At 36.3% G+C, this 21,125-nt stretch overlaps 1 protein-coding gene across 1 annotated transcript in view; it reads left to right on the forward strand.

Moving 5' to 3' along the window:
- The window catches only part of DNAH11 (dynein axonemal heavy chain 11), an 851,888-nt gene that overhangs the window by 173,364 nt on the left and 657,399 nt on the right, over positions 1-21,125 (forward strand). Inside the window, 7 exon segments of the mRNA XM_053715724.1 lie at positions 4,666-4,998; positions 6,227-6,481; positions 6,564-6,733; positions 15,849-16,071; positions 16,491-16,607; positions 16,694-16,780; positions 18,898-19,056. Of these exon segments, the coding sequence (XP_053571699.1) occupies positions 4,666-4,998; positions 6,227-6,481; positions 6,564-6,733; positions 15,849-16,071; positions 16,491-16,607; positions 16,694-16,780; positions 18,898-19,056 (1,344 nt within the window).

Consider the following 21,125-nt stretch of genomic DNA (forward strand, 5'->3'; position numbering starts at 1 on the left):
CACACAATAGTCAAGTTAGAATACATTTTTTTTTTAAAGCCCATGTAAACTCTTACCTCAAACGGTAACAGTCCACACCAGCACTAACCCCTTTGTGAAAATCTCTTCATCGCCACTACCCCAACACAAATAATCCCTTTACATTAATAACAGCAACCCCCCCCCCAACAGAAATAATCCAGTTGCACTAAAAACACTCAGACCACCACTAACCACAACACAAATAACCTCCTGGCAGTATTAACACCCAAAACACTACTACCCCAAACACAAATAACACCCTTTTACTATTGACATCCAAACCACCACTTCCTCTTCACAGATAACCCTCAGTGGCGGCTCGTGAGTTATTATATATATATATTGTAGAAACAGTGAAATCATCAGGGAATCTTTGAACTGCTAAAGTATGGACACTCCTTTTAATCTATGAGAAAAGTGAACTATATATATTTATGCAATTCCAATATGTGTGTGTATATATGTATATATATATATATATATATATATGTGTGTGTGCATATATATATATGTGTATATATATATATATATGTGTGTTTGTGTGTGTATATATATATATATATATATATATATATATATATATGTGTGTGTGTGTGTGTATGTATATATATATACACATACATACATACATACATGCGCGCACACACACATAAATATATATATATATATATACACACATATATATATATATATATATATATATATATATATACACACACACATATATACATTCTGTGAGCTAACTGTTTGATTTGTTCCAGTCAGCGCTCTACCTACAACAAAATTGCCATATGGGGAGAGTGCTGATTGAAGAACAATTTAAACCATTAGCTCACAGAAAAATTTACATTTGAAGTGGGTGGTGAAGCATATATATATATATATATATATATATATATATATATATATATATATATATGTATGTATGTATATGTGTGTGTGTGTGTGTGTGTGTATATATACATGCACACACACACCAAATGTTGGGCACAAGAGGTAGCATTTTATATGCCTGCCTAGACAAAATGTCTCCCAACCATAGAAAGTGACACCCTGCCAACTTGGAATTTCAGAATTTGCAGTCATTTTTCATATTCAGTGACATCACTGTAAGATACATCATAAGAAGAGATGTCACATGAAGTAAAGCAATATTCAAAAGACTTTTAAAAATATTAAAGAATAAAAATTTGTACAACTAAACAGAAAACAGTCTGCATCACTAGTCAAAATGTATTAAATTGTATAATTTCAAACAAATAAAACATGTGCACAAAACTTTTACTATTTACAGTCATTAATTCTTCCAAAAAAACATAAAATAGAAGCATTCTTGCGCTGTCCAGCTCTTATATATTATCACTTCCCTATATATTACACTATTGCAAGGCTCAGCTGAGTGCTTAAAGACACACAGAACTGATGTGAAACAAAACTTAGAACCACTGTCCTAATAGCCAGCAGCAATTCTTCCTAATTTTCTTGGACTCCTAATGACACTCTGAGAGCAGAGGTGCAGGGGTTGAGCTAGGCTGCACAGCAAACATGCAGTGCAGCTGATCTTATTATGTGATTATGCACAGCACCGGACTGGGTGAACTGTTGGGGACAAATTGATTTTTTTTATTATTTAGTCTGACATAAATATTCATATTTTTTGCACTGTGTGTTGGAAGTACATGTATGTTTTAAAACTTATTCTAACATCAGTAACCTGCAGATGATAAAATATGAAGATTACTGTGAGACTAAATAATGCAAAGATGCAAACAATAAATTATCTACAGTAGTAGCCAAGTAATCCCACCTCTTTTACAACAAATCAGCACAGCTCCTTACCTAGTGTGAAGGAGCTGTTTGTAAATGTTTTTTTTTTTTCTGATTTGTGGCAGTGTAAACATTGATTACTCAGAGAAGGTGCAACAGAGATTCTCTGCCTTGAGTGATCAAGCTGAGTACTTGCTGCATGCACAGCCTCACGAGCAGCTCCTCCCCATTAACTTGCATCACACATTCTCCAACTCAGCTGCAGCCCTCCAAATCTCCTAGAGGGAATATTTCCAGGGACATAAAAGAAAATCCAATGACTGCAGATCAAGGACTGTTGGCAACTAATCCAAAACACTACTACCCCCTTCACAAATAACGCTGTTACACTTTTAACACCCAACCACCACTACCCCAACTTAAATAACCCAATTGCAATATTAGCACCCAAGGACCACCACCTCCAACAGAAATAACTTCCTTGCACTATTGACACCAAAAGTATCACTACCACGACACAAATAACCCTCCATACACAATCCCTAAACTGACACTAACCCCAACACTAATAACACTCAGGATTAATCCCTAAACCACTCTGGTATTATAACTTTATTAGGAATATTTATTGTGCACTTTACACTATTCATGTAAAATAGCTCAATTGCCTAATTTCTTATATATAATATAATTATATAATGGGGCACAATAAAATTCATGTCTAATTAAAGGGGAGAACCCTTTAGGGTAAACTGTCCCTTTAAGCTAAAAATGCAAAACTATTGGAGTTCTTTGCTGCACCTTCCAGTTAATACCTAGTTTTCAAAAGAGTTAAAAGAGAAAAAAAAAACACTTAACCAATAGCCGGCAATAACAGAGTCCTGTTGATTGTATAGGGTGCACTATATAAGTAATGGGAGTGTTAAAAATGGTTTGGTTAAACAGTTTAACCAACAACCTAATTGTGCATTCTTTTTAGTGCAAGTGTGAGCACAAAATAACACTCCACACGTAATCGATTGTACACAAACTTGTAATTTGACCCAAAACATTTAACTTAAAGGGGTTGATCACAAATTTTTAAAACGTTTATCTAATTTTTTTGTTTTTAATTTGCTACTATAGTATATTGAACTATATAAATAATTTGATAAGCTAGTTTTATATATTGTGATTGCTCTATAGTTAGAAATAGCTTATGAGAGGTTGATCTTGCTGTTTCTGAGAGGAGCATTGCTAGTGGTTGGTGGATACACACATATGCCTCCCCTGATTGGCTCAGCAGCCGTTTAGCTCTGGAGCAGTAGTCAATTGCTGATTTGGATCTGACTTTTTCTATGTGTATTTGTGGAGTTAAACAAAAAGTTTTCGCAAAAAACAGAGTGATAATAAAATGCCCTATTGCATTACAGCTTTTATTATTGTTCTTTTGGGTCCCTTTAAATATGGAGACATTTATCTCACCCTGTAACATTCTTCATTGGTTATCTCAGAGCACAAGTTCTTTAGAATACTGTAATGGGTTTACATAATAAGTGAAATTACCAGATTGCATGAATGTAGCAGTTTGTTAGCTGCTGCATAGTGTCCTGCAGTGCCTATAGAAATATGTCCATCCTGCCAAGATACGTATGGCATTCATATGGATATGGAGTGTTGAGGGTTTCTTGTGATGACAATAGGATAATGTCACACATGTAAATGAGTTTTGTCCTTGCCGAGTGAACAATGTATAGAGCATTGCATTGCTGTAACCCAAAACTTTTCTTTCATGATTCAGACAGATGATACAAATTTAAACAACTTTCCAATGTATTTCTATTATCATATTCGCTTCATTCTCTTGATATACTTTGTTGAAGGTGCAGTAATGCACAACTGGGAGCTAGCTGAGAGCCAATGATAAGAGACCTATTTTCTCAGCCACCAATCAGCAGCTTCTGACCCTACCTAGGTATAATTTTCAACAAAGGATGCAAAGAAAACAAAACTAATTAGAAAATGAAATTAAATCAGAAAATTATTTAAAATTGCATGCTCTATCTGCATCATGAAATAAAATATTTGGGTTGCATGTCCCATAAGAGGTGTGAATAGGCTATTGTATGTGTCAGTTTTGGGACACCTCAAAGTTTATATTTTGAAAACAGGTAGTTAACATAATATTCTTTTCAGGAGCTTTTCTGTTAAAAATGTGTTTGCAGCAGCAGGTTTTTAACTACAATATTGCATTGGGATCCTTCAAGAATCTCAGCTCCCAATTTGGCCAATATGAAAAATTCATTTTTATAAGCCGATAGATTGTAATTGACCCCTACGTGCCAGATTACAAATGGAATGCAAAAATGTAAGCAGTATGAAGTGTTAACATTGCTGTATCGCAATCAATACGACTTGCAATTTGTATTAATATTTATTGTATGTGTGACGATGTACAATAAATAGTATTTGTTGGAGAGCTCAGGTACATCCTTTACTCCAGATAATGCATTTTTGTTGTTGAGGGAACGCACTAAAATTCATGTTGGATAATGTTTGAGCGCTAAGCGAATGAGGCACAAACATTTTTGGTTATGTTCTCTTCTATACACTTTTGATTTTGTTGAATGTACAATCACAAGTGATAACTGTAAATGTCTGGTGTTCAAAAGCATGAGTGCAACATTTAATCAAATAAGCAAGTGTCCCATTACCACTATTATTTTTCAATACCGCATCATGTGTTAGTGTTTGCACAAGGGCAAGCGCACGTTATCAGTAATTATGCCTAAATGTGCATAGGGTTTATGTAACTGAACATGTACATTGTTACTTTAGACTAAATCTGTGTGTCTGTAATGTTTATGGGAGTGTATAAACTACATTGTGTTTCTTTAGGAAAATATGAAACTTTTGAAGGCTGATCCAGATTTAGATACTTGGAAAATGTATGTGGAGTACATTGATGACATTGTAACTGATGGTTTATACAATACTATTTTACAATCCTTGGACTTCTTGTTGGAGAATACGGATGTGAAATTAAAACCATCTCCACTGTTTGAAGCACAGATGATTCTTAATTCTAATGAAATTGTATTCAAGCCTTCGCTACAGAAGGAGGATGCAGATGGATTATATGACCTCATGGAAGAGCTTTTAGGTGACATTTTTAAAATATCAGGTCAAGTACCGAGAATTGCAAGACATTTCCCTACTGATAATTACCAGGTAAGTACAAATTAATCTCTAATACATATTAATATAAAGTGTCCATTTGACAGTACCTTATATTGACTTTAACCATTTTTTATTTTTCCCTTACAGTAAGAACTGTAGTTAAATATAATAAAATAAAGAATTAGAATAAAAAAGAAGCAGAGGTGTCTTTAGGAATCATAGAGAGAGGTGGCACACAGCTAATGAAATTTGTGTTTTGTGACCCGCCCCCCCCCCCCTACCCACCCAAAAAAGTTTAATATTCTGTTTTTAAATTAAGAGTTCCTGGGTAAGGTTGTTAGTTATTTTTCTAGATGTTCTTATGTGCAATATATTGAGTAAGTAAATCCTTATTTTATATTTTAATTAAATGGGCACTAAAGTCATGTTTCAATATGCTGCATCTAAAAGATGGTATATTAAATTGTATGTATTATTTTTTTTAACAAATGATTCATTACAAATAAACATGTCATGGTCTACCTACTATCTTCAAAATCAAAATAAACCATTAAAACTTAACCCTTTTTTCTCCATGCAAAACATATTTTTGACTCATCTTTAAACCATGCTTTTTCATATGGATTATAGATATTTTTATATTTTTGTATGGCCCCTTTGAGTCGTAGTTTTCCTGATTTTACGTAAATGAGTCAAACTTAAACCCTGGTATGAAGGTTTCTCTTTTCTGCAGTGTCACCAACCCCACTTCTATAGTTTGTAGTCACTTATAATATTATTTTAACAATTCAATTTTTTTTTAAATATAATCCCTACTACATCATGGTATGATTGATTTGCTGAAGTAACAAAGTAAGTTACACCTTTACATATTTCTTTTTTGTATGTTAGTCAGTTAGGTTTACCATATTTTGTCTAAAGGTCCAGTAAATACAGTAGATCTGCATAATCAACAACGGCATGATAAAAATACAATAGCATTTAGACATAACTTTGAAATTTGTCATAAAAAAACTACTACTCATTTGAAATTAAGACTATTTCCACTCCCCCCTGTATCATGTGACAGCCATCAGCCAATCACAAATGCATATACGTATAAATTCTGTGAATTCTTGCACATGCTCAGTAGGAGCTGGTGACTCAAAAAGTTTAAATAAAAAAAGACTGTGCACATTTTGTTAATGGAAGTAAAATGGAAAGTTGTTTAAAATAGTTGCTCTATAATCTGAATCATGAACGTTTAATTTTGACTGGACCTCCCCTTTAATGTTTACAGAATGATATGGATCAGATGATAGACCTATCTGAAATCCGTCAGGAAATTATGGGGAAAGTGACAACCGTTATCATTAAAGCTATGGATTACAAAAGCACATTTGACTCATATTCCTATTTGTGGACAGATGACAGAATGGAATTTCTGAGACAATTTCTGCTTTATGGTCATGTACTAACACCAGAGGAAATTGAAGCCCATGGTGATGATGGAGTCCAAGAAAACCCTCCTACTATTGACCAATTCAAGGAGCAGGCAAGTTGAAAAACCTGTTCAGTTGTGAATCATGTGCAAAAATATAGCTATGCTTGAACTATCATTTTCTATTTATTTTCAGATTGATATATATGAAAATCTGTATGTTCAGATTAGCTCTTCTGATGACACCAAAGTATTTGAAAACTGGTTTCGTGTGGATCTGAAACCTTTTAAGATGTCTTTATTACTAATGATAAAAAAATGGAGTTGGATGTTTAAGGAGCACCTTCTCAGATTTGTCATTGACAGGTGATACAATTCTCATTATAATAAGCATCTGTGTGATATAGATTCTATTTCAACTGAAAAGGTTATTAGCATTGGATCTACATCATTTTAAATTATAGTCTATAAGGATTTTATATTCATAATATTAAGTAATTCATGTGTGAAACTTTGAATGTTGGACATTTACCTTTCTTTCATGTAATTGGCAAGAGTCCATGAGCTAGTGACGTATGGGATATACAATCCTATTAGGAGGGGCAAAATTTCCCAAACCTCAAAATTCCTATAAATACACCCCTCACCACACCAACAATTCAGTAAGTTTGTGCTTGATTTTTATGAATTCTTCTGTGATAAGCGCTTCTAAGCATTCTGAAGACCAATTCCTCTTAGAGTACTGTACAGTGTTTGTCAGAGGGATGTGAAGAGAGCATCGCCTCTTTGATTTTATGGTTTTCCTTGTGGGAAATCTTTTCAGGGGTTCTCTGTTATCGTTCGTAGGGATTCATCTCCTACCTCCCTTTTCAGATCGATAATATACTCTTATATACCATTACCTCTGCTGATAGCTTTCAGTACTGGTTTGGCTATCTGCTATATGTGGATGGGTGTCTTTCGGTAAGTATGTATCATTATTTTAAGACACTCTCAGCTATGGGTTGGCGCTTTATGTATTAATATAAAGTTTTAAATATATGTATTTTACTTATATTTGCCATGAGTCAGGTCTATGTGTATTTTCCTTTGCAGTCCAGCAGTTTCGTTATGGGAATCATGTTTAGGGAGTTTCTTACCTGGGGTATAGTCTTTTTTTCAATTTAACTTGTTTTTTCTTGGAAAACTTGCGTGTAAATTAGGCTCGCAAAGGGCACAAAATGCTGTTATTTATTGCGTCATTTTTGGCACGAGAATTTTTTTGGGTGCGAATATGCATCTGTTTAGACACAAGTTCATAATTTCCTGCGTCTTAGTTGACACTAGGTTGTTTGGCGTGAAATTGTGTTTGTTAGGACGCGAGTTGCGTCATTTCCAGATGTTTCTTGGCGGCAAACATTTCTCAACTTCCTTTTGCGTTGTGCATCATACTTGGCGGCAAAAAATTTAGTTTTATTTTACCTCACTTCCTATATGCTCCTTCCCTTTTTTATGCTCAGAGGGCTATGCTATTTGCTTTTTTTTTGCCAATTTTAGCATTTGCATTTTTTCCCATTCCTGAAACTGCTATATGTGGAAATAAGATATTTCTGTTTAATGTTATTTTTCTTTTTTTACATTTTACAAGATGTGTCAATCTGATCCATTCTCAGAAGCTGCTGTAGGAACCATGCTGCCTGAACACAGTTCTACCAAAGCTAAGTGTATCTGTTGTAAACTAGTGGAGATTATATCTCCAGCTGTAGTATGTAACAGTTGTCATGATAAGATTTTAAATGCAGAAAAGATTTTGATTAGTGCTAGTACAGTATCTGTTGTTCCTTCAACATCTAAAGTACATGATATCCCTGTTGATATGAAAAATTATATTGCTGATGTGATACAGAAGGCTATGCCTGCCACCTTAAAATAAACGTAAAAAGGTCTTTTAAAACTTCTCATAATACTGATAAAATTTGTTATGACCGGCAACATACTGATATATCTTCCTCTGATGAGGATCTCTCTGACTCAGAAGATCCTACTTCAGACATTGACACTGATAAATCATCTTATCTTTTTAAGATTGAGTATATTTGTTCTTTGTTAAAAGAAGTGTTAAAAACTTTGGATATTGAGGAGTCTGATCCTCTTGATAATAAATCCAGTAAACGTTTAAATACTGTTTATAAACCTCCTGTTACTACTCCTGAGGTTTTTCCTGTTCCTGAAGCCATCCTTGAGTTGGAATAAATCCAAGCCTTACAAGAAACCAAAGTCAGCCCCCAAGACTGCATGAAGGTGTGGCTCTCGATCCAGTTCTGCTGGTGGGGGCAGATTTAAATTATTTCAAGACGTTTGGGCAGGTTCCATTCAGAATCGTTGGATTCAGAATATTGTCTCTCAGGGGTATCGAATAGGTTTCAGAATAAGACTTCCTGTGAGAATTTTTTTTCTCTCTCACGTTCCAACAAATCCTGTGAAAGCTCAGGCTTTTCTGAAGTGTGTTTCATATCTAGAGCTTTCAGGAGTAATTGTACCAGTTTCAATTCTGGAACAGGGTCTGGGTTTTTATTCAAATCTATTCATTGTCCCAAAGAAGGAAAATTCTTTCAGACCAGTTCTGGATCTGAAGTTTTTAAATCATTTTGTAAGGGTCCCAACTTTCAAGATGGTGACTATAAGGACTATTCTGCCTTTTGTTCAGCAAGGTCATTACATGTCCTCAATAGACTTACAGGATGTGTATCTTCACATTCCGATTCATCCAGACCACTTTCGGTTTCTGAGATTCTCTTTTCTAGACAAGCATTACCAATTTGTTGCTCTTCCATTTGGCCTAGCAACAGCTCCAAGAATCTTTTCAAAGGTTCTCGGTGCCCTTATAAACCATAACCACCATAAAAAGGGTGGGCCTCATGGACTCTTGCCAATATGAAAGAAATGAATTTATCATGTAAGTTCTTACATAAATTATGTTTTTTGTTAATTTATTTGTTTTGAATGTTTTTTTTTTTCTTTAAATTTGGTGTTTAAAATTATTTTGAAAGCAACATTTCATTTAAAGGGATATGAAACCCATTTTATTTTTATTTTATGATTCAGATAGAGCATGCAATTTTTAGCAACTTTCGAATTGACAGCTACTATACATTTTTCTTTGTTCTTTTTGGTAACTTTATTTGAAAAAGCAGGAAAACAAAATTGCAACCAAGAAATGTAATATCCAAATAATAAGTCTTTTTGCGTAAAGCTCTAAGAAATATATCAATATTATTTCTCACTGTTACAGGTGTTGTCCCTCCATGTAATTCTGTAAAAATCAGTTTTCAATAGCTGAATCTTTCTGTTTTGAATCTTGCATATGAAACAATTAGTAGCATTCAGTTCAATAAAAAAAAAAAATATTTATAGACAGACATAACATTTACAGGGATATAAAACAGTCTGTGTCATTATTGTAATAAAAAACACACTAAGCAGTGGGTTATGTAAAAAAATACACTTAAATTCAACCTGGTTCTGATCGTAATTAGCTACTCACAACACAAAATTAATAATTCTATTATTAATCAGCCGTGTGCAAATGGATTTATACACCTCTTCGTATATATTGATAAAACCCTCCAAGAACAAATGGCAATACTTACTTTCATAAATAATCAGTCACATGTTTATTAAAGAAAGATAAATAACAAGATTAACTTATTATTGCTTTACAAGGTCCCAACGCTACTTTTTAACGCCCGCTGGTATTACGGGTCTTGAAATGACAGGCTCACCTCTCACTTTTTTGGCCAGACTCGGAAATACCGCAAATCCACTTACCTAAATTGCGTATCCTATATTTTCAATGGGACTTGCATAGTGCCGGTATTACGAGTCTAAACCAAAAATGAGCGGTAGACCCTCTCCTGTCAAGCCTGGTACCGCATTTTAAAGTCAGTAGTTAAGAGTTTTACACTACAACGCCGTAGCATAAAACTCTTAACTAAAGTGCTAAAAAGTACACTAATACCCATAAACTACCTATTAACCCCTAAACCGAGGCCCCCCCACATTGCAAACACTAAAATAAATATTTTAACCCCTAATCTGCCGAACCGGACATTGCCGCCACTATAATAAATATATTAACCCCTAAACCACCGCAATCCCGCATCACAAACACTATTTCAATATTATTAACCCCTAATCTGCTGCCCTAACATCGCCGCCACCTACCTACATTTATTAACCCCTAATCTGCCGCCCCCAACATTGCCGCCACCACTATATTAAATGTATTAACCCCTAAATCTAAGTCTAACCCTAACCCTAACACCCCCTAACTTAAATATAATTACAATAAATCTAAATAAAATTACTACAATTAACTAAATAATTCCTATTTAAAACTAAATACTTACCTATAAAATAACCCTAAAATAGCTACTATATAACTAATAGTTACATTGTAGCTAGCTTAGGGTTTATTTTTATTTTACAGGCAACTTTGTATTTATTTTAACTAGGTACAATAGTTATTAAATAGTTATTAACTATTTAATAACTACCTAGTTAAAATAAAGACAAATTTACCTGTAAAATAAAACCTAACTTAAGTTACAATTACACCTAACACTACACTATAATTAAATAAATTAACTAAATTAAATACAATTAATTACAATTAAATAAAATTATCTAAAGTACGAAACCCCCCCCCACTAAATTACAGAAAATAATAAAATAATTACAAGATTTTTAAACTAATTACACCTACTCTAATCCCCCTAACAAAATAAAAAAGCCCCCCAAAATAAAAAAAGCCCTACCCTACACTAAATTACAAATAGCGCTTAAAAGGGCCTTTTGCGGGGCACTGCCCCAAAGTAATCGGCTCTTTTACCTGAAAAAAAAAGTACAAATACCCCCCAACATTAAAACCCACCACCCACACAACCAACCCTACTCTAAAACCCACCCAACCCCCCCTACTCTAAAACCCACCAACCCCCCCTACTCTAAAACCCACCCAACCCCCCCTTAAAAAAACATAACACTAACCCCTTGAAGATCACCCTACCATGAGACGTCTTCACCCAACCGGGCAGAAGTGGTCCTCCAGACGGGCAGAATTCTTCATCCAAGCCGTGCAGAAGAGGTCCTCCAGATGGGCAGAAGTCTTCATCCAGACGGCATCTTCTATCTTCATCCATCCGGCGCGGAGCGGGTCCATCTTCAAGACATCCGACGCGGAGCATCCTTCTCGGCCGACGACTACCCGACGAATGAAGGTTCCTTTAGGTGACGTCATCCAAGATGGTGTCCCTTCAATTCCGATTGGCTGATAGAATTGTATCAGCCATTCGGAATTAAGGTAGAAAAAATCCTATTGGCTGATGCAATCAGCCAATAGGATTGAAGTTCAATCCTACTGGCTGATCCAATCAGCCAGTAGGATTGAGCTTGCATTCTATTGGCTGATTGGAACAGCCAATAGAATGTGAGCTCAATCCTATAGGCTAATTGCATCAGCCAATATTAGGGGTTAATAAATATAATGTAGGGTTCAGCGATGTTGGTGGCAGCAGATTAGGGGTTCATAACTATAATGTAGGTGGCGGTGTTGTCCGGAGCGGCAGATTAGGGGTTAATAACATAATGCAGGTGTCGGCGATGTCTAGGGCGGCAGATTAGGGGTTAATAAGTGTAATATTAGGGGTGTTTAGACTCGGGGTTCATGTTAGGGTGTTAGGTGTAGACATAAAAAGTATTTCCCCATAGGAATCAATAGGGCTGCGTTAGGAGCTTTACGCTGCTTTTTTGCAGGTGTTAGGTTTTTTTTCAGCCGGCTCTCCCCATTGATACCTATGGGGAAATTGTCCACGAGCATGATTTAGCAGCTCACCGCTAACGTAAGCAGCGCTGGTATTGAGGTGAGATGTGGAGCTACATTTTGCTCTTCGCTCACTTTTTTGCGGCTAACGCCGGGTTTGTAAAAACCCGTAATACCAGCGCTGTCTGTAAGTAACAAGAGAAATACTAAATAAAATTATATTACCCCGTTTGTTCATCTGTGGGAAGCCTGGAAGTTATGGAGTATAACCTGATGTTTCCCTTTCTCTGGAGAGGCAGCTACAATATCCCCTATGCTTATACTAGGTTATATACCTTTAAAACTGCCGACAAATCAATCTTGGTAACGTCCCAAACAAGTTATTGTGAGTTATTGTAAGCTTCAGTAACTCAGTCACTCCCAGGTAACCATATATGTTCTTAACTATACTTATGCTTACTGACTACCTCGGCATTACATCTTGTCTAGTGCTAAAATAGTCAGAAGGACAAACTGGCCTTTCTGTAAATGTATTCACACAATTTTTATACATATTAAATCTTCCAGTCCACCCATTTGCTAAGCCTTATAGTGTACCGGAAGGATTATAAATAAATAATAATAATAATAATAATAATAATAATTAGCATCTCAATGCCTTTATAAACTATTCTTTTCATTAACATACACAAATTAACATAACCAAAACAATTATACATTGAAAAACAATTAACATTTTAAAGGTAATTCACAATATTGGATGTTGTAAAGTTCTCTGTCCCTTTTAAAATGGCATTGTCTTTGACTATCCATTTTACAAAATAAAAGTAATGTAAATAGATGATTATTTTCCAAATTTAACCCATTGTGTGTAAAATTATATAAAAAAATATATATATAAAATGGTCCAAGCCATTTAGAAATAAGTACTTCCTGTCTCAACCCTTCCAGGTGGCTGCAGTCTCTAAAGTAAGGTTTATCTAGCTTGATGACATAAATATTTTAGAGTAAATTGAGCTGGTTTAGTGATTGCAAGAGAAACAGTAACATATCTGTTCTATCATCTCCCTGAAGGGAATAAATGATAATTTTGCAAATAAAAAAAAAGGTATGTTGTTTGCTTTTTTTTTTTTTTTTTTTTACACAAGCAGTTTTTATGTTTACTTTGATTTAACATACTTGTTTTTACTAAGGGAACACTAATGAAGACTTTTGTGTATAGTTATTAGAAGCATTGGCTGGTGCAAAATGAATGCCATTGGGACAATTTTTCTTATTTCAGTGTTATCATTCACCTATCCTTACTGTTTATGTAACAGTGGGCCAGATTACAAGTGTCGTGTTATCAGAATTTTTCACGTAAGCACATATATTACAGGTTGAATGTAAAAAGTTATCACGTGAGCGAAACCTGATGCATGCTATCTTCAGGACTTCAGATATCATCACCGTGTTAACTTTTTCTCCCCATAAACTTCAATGGAGCACACTGTTAAAAAACAAAACAAAACATGACACTTATCGCTAACGCTAACCCGACATGCATTAGACCAACTCCGCTAAACCAGAAGGTAGTTATGCATATTTTACATTCCAATGTTCTTAACATAGTAGAACATTTTCTTTTTCTTTATATATATATATATATATATATATATATATATATATATATATATATATATATATACATTTATATATATATATATATATGTATGTATAGTATCTCACAAAAGTGAATACACCCCTCACATTTTTGTAAATATTTTATTATATTTTTTCATGTGACAACACTGAAGAAATTACACTTTGCTACAATGTAAAGTAGTGAGTGTACAGCCTGCATAACAGTGTAAATTTGCTGTCCCCTAAAAATAACTCAACATACAGCCATTAATGTCTAAAACATTGGCAACAAAAGTGAGTACACCCATAAGTGGAAATGTCCAAATTGGGCCCAAAGTGTCAATGTTTTGTGTGGCCACCATTATTTTCCAGCACTGCCTTAACCCTCTTGGGCATGGAGTTCACCAGAGGTTGACAGGTTGCCACTGGAGTCCTCTTTCACTCCTCCATGATGACATCACGGAGCTGGTCGATGTTAGAGACCTTGCTCTCCCCCACATTACATTTTAGGATGCCCCACCGATACTCAATAGGGTTAAGGTCTGAAGACATGCTTGGTCAGTCCATCACCTTTACCCTCAGCTTCTTTAGCAAGGCAGTGGTCATCTTGGAGTTGTGTTTTGGGTCATCATGTTGGAATACTGCCCTGCGACCCAGTCTCCAAGGGAGAGGATCATGTTCTGCTTCAGTATGTCACAGTATATGTTGGCATTCATGGTTCCCTCAATGAACTGTAGCTCCCCAGTGCCGGCAGTACTCATGCAGGCCCAGACCATGACATTCCCACCACCGTGCTTCACTGTAGGCAAGACACACTTGTCTTTGTACTCCTCACCTGGTTGCAGCCACACACGCTTGACACCACCTGAACCAAATAAGTTTATCTTGTTCTCATTAGACCACAGGAAATGGCTCCAGTAATCCATGCCCTTAGTCTGCTTGTCTTCATCAAATGGGCTTTCTTGTGCATCATCTTTAGAAAAGGCTTCCTTCTGGTACGACAGACATGCAGACCAATTTGATGCAGTGTGCGGCGTATGGTCTGAGCACTGACAGGCTGTCCCCCCACAGCTTCAACCACTGCAGCAATGCGGGCAGCACTCATATGTGTTTTTCCCAAAGACAACTTTTGGATATGACACTGAGCACATGCACTTAACCTCTTTGGTCGACCATGGCGAGGCCTGAGTGGAACCTGTCCTGTAAAACCGCTGTATGATCTTGCCCACCGTGCTGCAGCTTAGTTTCAGGGTCTTGGCAATCTTCTTATAGCCTAGGCCATCTTTATGTAGAGCAACAATTCTTTTTTTCAGATCCTCAGAGTTCTTTGCCATGAGGTGCCATGTTGAACTTCCAGTGACCAGTATGAGAGAGTGTGAGAGTGATAACGCCAAATTTAACACACCTGTTTCCCATTCACATCTGAGACCTTGTAACACTAATGAGGATTTTTCTTGGAGGGAAAATGGCTAATGGGCCTGATTTGGACATTTACAACGGTTTAGACATTAATGGCTGGGTGTTGAATTATTTTGAGGGGGGAGCAAATTTACACTGTTATACAGGCTGTACACTCACTACTTTACATTCTAGCAAAGTGTCATTTCTTCAGTGTTGTCACATGAAAAGATATAATAAAATATTAGCAAAAATATGAGAGTATATATATATATATATATATATATATATATATATATATATATAAATAGAAGAACATTGGAATGTTAAATATTTAGACTAAAAAACACAATAAAGCAAAAAAAATTATCCCTTTTAGATTAGTCATTTATATGTGAATGGCAGTTGGCTCCATGTGTTTGCATTTTTCTTTCATGCAAGTACCAGTAATATGTCCCTTTATGTATCAATAAATGATTTTACAAGACCTAAAAATATCTTGAAAAGATTCTTTGCCCAAATTTGTCCAATGCAAAATCGTCCTTGCTATAAATTCCACAAGTTTGGATACAGGACGTGTGTGTATGTTATGCCAATTCAAAAACATATACTTGTATTATGTTAGACCAAAGAACTAATCTTCTCTATTTCCTTGGATAGTCTGACAGATTTAGAAGAATTTATCAAGGTGACTGATGTAGGTCTCCTGAAGAACGTGCCTGATGGAGATTACAATGCCCTAGTAGAAGTCATGGTGCATCTCCTAGCTGTGAGAGACCGTCAGAAAGCAACTGATGAGCTCTTTGAGCCTCTGAAACAAACCATTACAGTATTGGAAAGTTATGGACAGAAAATGCCAGATCAGGTTTATACACAGTTGGAGGTAAGATTAAAAAAAAACATTTTGATTTTGTATAGTGCACTTTTAGTTTTGCATTGTCATTTGCAGTTAGATTTAAATATTTTGTGGCTGATTTTGCTCACGTTCATATTGCAAGCAACTCAATGTTATAACATTTGCAATTCTGGCAAAAAAAAAAAAACTGGTTTTTTTTTTCTATACTTGTCGCAAACTAGATGTGCATTTTGTATTTATTTTTATTTTGCATTAGTCAGACATATGATAAACCCAACAGTCCCTTTAATAAGTCAATGAACAAATAAATGCATGCAACAAAAATATTTTTTTTTGCCTGCACACATCTTTTGAAACCAGTATAAACCCATGTAAATAAATCCTCTGTGTACCAGTAAACCTTTTTTAGAATTATGAAACTTACATGCTGCTATATATTCTAACAGGAACTGCCAGAAAAATGGAATAACACTAAAAAAATTGCTGTTTCAATTAAACATGATGTCGCTCCACTGCAGATAGCAGAAGTCTCTATTATCCGCAAAAGATGTGTTGCATTCGATGTAAGTGAACCCTGTGTTAAAATTATTATTTTTTTAAATAAAGTTTATTGCACTTATTGATGATTCTGTTTTATTTGTATTTTTAGAAGAAGCAGGTACGATTTAGGGAGAGCTTTTGTTTGGAAGCGCCTTTCTCGTATCATGCTGTAAAACCATATGCCCTTCTAGATAAGGTAAATAATTATCCTTTCATACCAACCTGTCTCTGCTGTTGTTTGTTAAATCATGTTTACTGGTCCCTACAATGTGATCAGACATATGCGTAGAAAAAATAGTGAGATGTATCTAATGTAGAATGAGAAACTTTTTTTTGGTGCCGGGAATTAATTATTTATGCTGGTCAGCCATGTCAGCATCTACCAATAAAGCAGTGGGAGTTCAACATATCAGCCAGTGAACATTATGGTCTAAACAGGACAATTTACTCAACCAGGTACATCCTTTCAAATGGGCTGAGCACTCTTTTTCCCACAACCCCACTGTGAGGTTAATTTCTGCTTTCTGTTTACATAACTTTGCTATAGCTGATACAGAAGCTTTGACATTTTCATTGTAGCCTACCTGTCTTGCATCTCGCAGGATTGTCATGGGTTGGGAGGTATGGCCTACTTCCCGCTTGCAGCGTCTTGGTGTCCCAGTTTTAAGAAACTGAACGAGCCCCACCCAGGCCTATCCTAGAAACACCCACAGAATGCAAGCCATGTCCATGGACCTCCTGGACACACCCATGGACTGCCTTTAACCTCTTTGCTCTGTACATAACCCCACCCAAAAATTACTGATGGGCCTCTGCCCTGAAAGTCTTAAAAGGACACTGAACCCAATTTTTTTCTTTCGTGATTCAGGTAGAGCATGCAATTTTAAGCAACTTTCTAATTTATTCCTATTTTCAAATTTTCTTCATTCTCTTGGTATGTTTATTTGAAAAGCAAAGAATGTAAGTTTAGATGCCGGACCATTTTTGGTAAACAACCTAGGTTGTCCTTGCTGATTGGACAGCACCAATAAGCAAGTGCTGTCCATGTTCTGAACCAAAAATGTGCTGGCTCCTTAGCTTAGATGCCTTCTCTTTCAAATAAAGATAGCAAGAGAATGAAGAAAAATTGATCATAGAAATAAATTAGATAGTTGCTTAACATTGCATGCTCTATATGAATCATGAAAGAAAAAAATTGGGTTCAGTGTCCCTTTAACTTTCCCACATCCCATAAATCATTTGGCAGTTGTTGGTAGTTATAGTGTAGGCAAAAGGAAAAATCAGCTATTTCAAATTACAAAATAAAGGTAAAGGACATATTTCATGCACCCCAATTTAATACACTCAACATGTAAAATAGATAACTGGAAAAATATTAAAAGGGAGACAAAATTAGGGCTTATTTGCACTTCCTGCTAGCTTTAAGATCCAAATAAATGTAACTAATTTTTGCATGCCAAAACTATTTTTGTTGTTTTCTGTACCATAGATAACTTATGTTCATTGTAGTTCAACTAAATAGCTTAACACACTTTGTATAGCACATACAGGACATTTTGTAATCTATTTTTAAGTGGTTATAATTTTCTTCCTGTGCATTGTTTTCCGGATCTCCATCTTGTATGTGTATTTGTAACTATATTGGTGAAAAATATTCATGGCCCCCTTAAACTATATTTAAAACCAAAGTTCATAGTAAAATATGTTATAAAGTAAAAACATTAAAACTTTGTCTGGCTTAAAAGGGTAGTGAGATTTTTTTCTGTAATCTAAACTCTTATAATTACTCAGCAAAGTCTGGCCAATATCTTACTGTGAATATATCACTATTTTCAAAGGTTTGGCCAGGATGCTCTGTCAGATCTTGTCTATGCCAGTTAGGGATAGGAGTTTGGTTTAATGTATTGTATTAAGCATTTCTTCCCTCTTTGAGATCTAAGAAGGTTGACATGAGTTTGACCACCCTCCCCCAGCTGCAGTGACTGCATCATTCGTGTGATATTGCTGCTGCCATGGCTGGAGAGACACTGCATATCACTGAGCTTGCCACAAGTCATGTAGAGCTGCTGCCTTTGTTCTTGGGGGCCAACTCCGCCCCCAAAAAACAAAAACCAACTACTACTATATTCCTTCAAGTATTGTGTCCACAAAATGCAATTACTCACCTTGTACCATACTAATCTTCAGTGAATTGTTCAGCCTTTTTATTACTATGCTGGTCGTGACCAAGCTCCGTTATTGTAGCTTAGGAGTGTATGAATAAACTGTATTGTAAATAACTGGTATTTATGGCACCATATACAATTTTAATAGGCAAACCAAGACCTGAAATCTCTGGAGCAAGAAATGGAACATATGAAGGAATCAGCTAACCTTTTTGAAGTTGCTGTTCCAGACTACAAGCAAATGAAAAAGTGCAGAAAAGAAATAAAACTATTGAAAGAGTTGTGGGATATTATATGCTATGTTAGGGTAAGACATATGCACTATGATGTTTAATTCATAAGAGCCCCCTTTGTACCCCTGTTTAACTCATGAACGTATCTTGTATCATTACTTTTTAACCACCTTGTTGCTGTTTACCTATCACTGATCTGGCCTCCTATTCCCTCTAGTTGCTTTCTTCTTTCAGCAGAAGATGGATAATACAGCCAATCAAAATTATACAACCTGCCCCATAGCAAAACAGAAGGGTACGAGAACTTCACTAGTCATATATGACTCAAATACTCCAATGACACTGCAGCAGGAATGCAGGAAAGGACCCTACTATATTTCTATGGAGCAGGCAGCATGGCTTCCTGGTTGTCATTCATTTACCACCTAGTATAAATTATTTAAAGAATACCTTACAATTAATCAGAAGATTAATCACATATATAGAACAACTTGTTGTGTTCCACATGATTACTTATGTGACACCAAATTATAAACACAAGAGTATGTTTTTTTAAGGTATCTCATATAATAGCAGAGCCCTGTTTAATTTCTCAAATCAATACATTTTCTTCTTAAATGGAAAGTCCACAGCTGCATTCATTACTTTTGGGAAATAAGAACCTAGCCACCAGGAGCAGGCAAAGACAACCCAACCAAAGGCTTAAACACTCCTCCCACTCCCCTCATCTCCCAGTCATTCTTTGCCTTTCATCCCAGGAGGTTGGCAGAGACGTTTCAGAATTTTTAAATTTTTGTATTTGTCTCTTATGGAGGGTAGTACTCTTCGGCTTGGGACAGGAGTTTTAAGTAGTCCTGTTAGTCTTTCAATGAATCTGTTGGCGCTCTACAAATAACCGATGATAATAATAATAATAATAATAATAATAATAATAATAATGAGGGCTTGGATGAAAGTTAGAGTCCGGAGATGCAGGAAGTTTCTTTCTGCGAAACCTTCCCAACTCATATTAACAGCTCCTCAAGCAATCAGCATTGTTGAACTTCGCTCCGCTGCCTGCTTTCTTCTCTCAAGTCCATGGCGAAGGCGATGCTACTATCCATCACACTTGAAGGGCCGCGTTCCTGTTCCACATCGTTGATTACGGTAAGATCGTTGCATTTTACTTTATTCGATGTACTGTAACGTGGATGTTTTCCCGTGAGGCTATTCTCCTCTCAGGTTTAACTTATAACATAAGGGTCTCAGTGATTCTCTGTTAGTATCTTGGAATCAAGGGTTAATACCTCCTGAGGGGGGTTATTGGAGGGTGTTTGTTGTGTGATTCAACCTGCTTATGTGTGAGGTTTAGGGCTCGTGGTTTGGAACTTTGAGGCCTTTGGAAGTGACACGGCCTGTTGGCTGAGCGCGCTTTTTGGACTATATGGTTCACCCTGTGTACAGGCGGTGGAGAGCTGGAGGGCTGAGCGCCCCTTTTCCGCGGTTTGAGCAGTTTTGGCCTTTTGTTTTAAGGCTCTGGATTGTCCTTTTAGGGCTTGATCCAACAGATTTTATGGTTAGTATGTGGATGGTTTGCAGTTTGCAGCCAGTTGCAGCTCTTGGCACCTTGGGTGTGTGTTGACTGTTTGGAGTATCCCTAGATGCAGCTTTTACTCTTTGACGTGAACTGTCTGAGTTTTGAGACCTTTGGGTCTTCCTCTACCTCCGGGTGGGTTAGATCTCCTTTTCGGAATCTACGTTTGCTGGAGGATGGTTGATCCCTGTGGGGACTTTGTTCAGTTCGGGGTTCCCTGAGGCTGGGAAAGCCTATCACTTTTCGCTTCCCTGTGTCCTCTGCCTGTGTGGAGGTGATGGGGAGACTAGCCCTGCTAGTAGGGTTTTATGGACCTCGAGGTATCCTTTCTGTTGTCATGGGACTTGAGGAGTTCTTTCTTTTGACTTCTAGTCTGGCTCCTTGGAGCTTGGTACTTTGGCTAGGGGTGGTCCCTCCTTTTGGTTGGGGCTTTTGAGTTCCTCTTGCTATTCGGGTTCTCTGGATATGCATATGCATCCATTCCCTTGTTTGACTTTGTGGCCAGTTGGGATGTGTAGTCTAGGGTTTGGTTACCTGGACTATAGGTGCCCGGACCTGTTTGTTTTCCCT

The sequence above is a fragment of the Bombina bombina genome, chromosome 5, assembly GCF_027579735.1.
Source record: "Bombina bombina isolate aBomBom1 chromosome 5, aBomBom1.pri, whole genome shotgun sequence".
Taxonomy (NCBI): domain Eukaryota; kingdom Metazoa; phylum Chordata; class Amphibia; order Anura; family Bombinatoridae; genus Bombina; species Bombina bombina.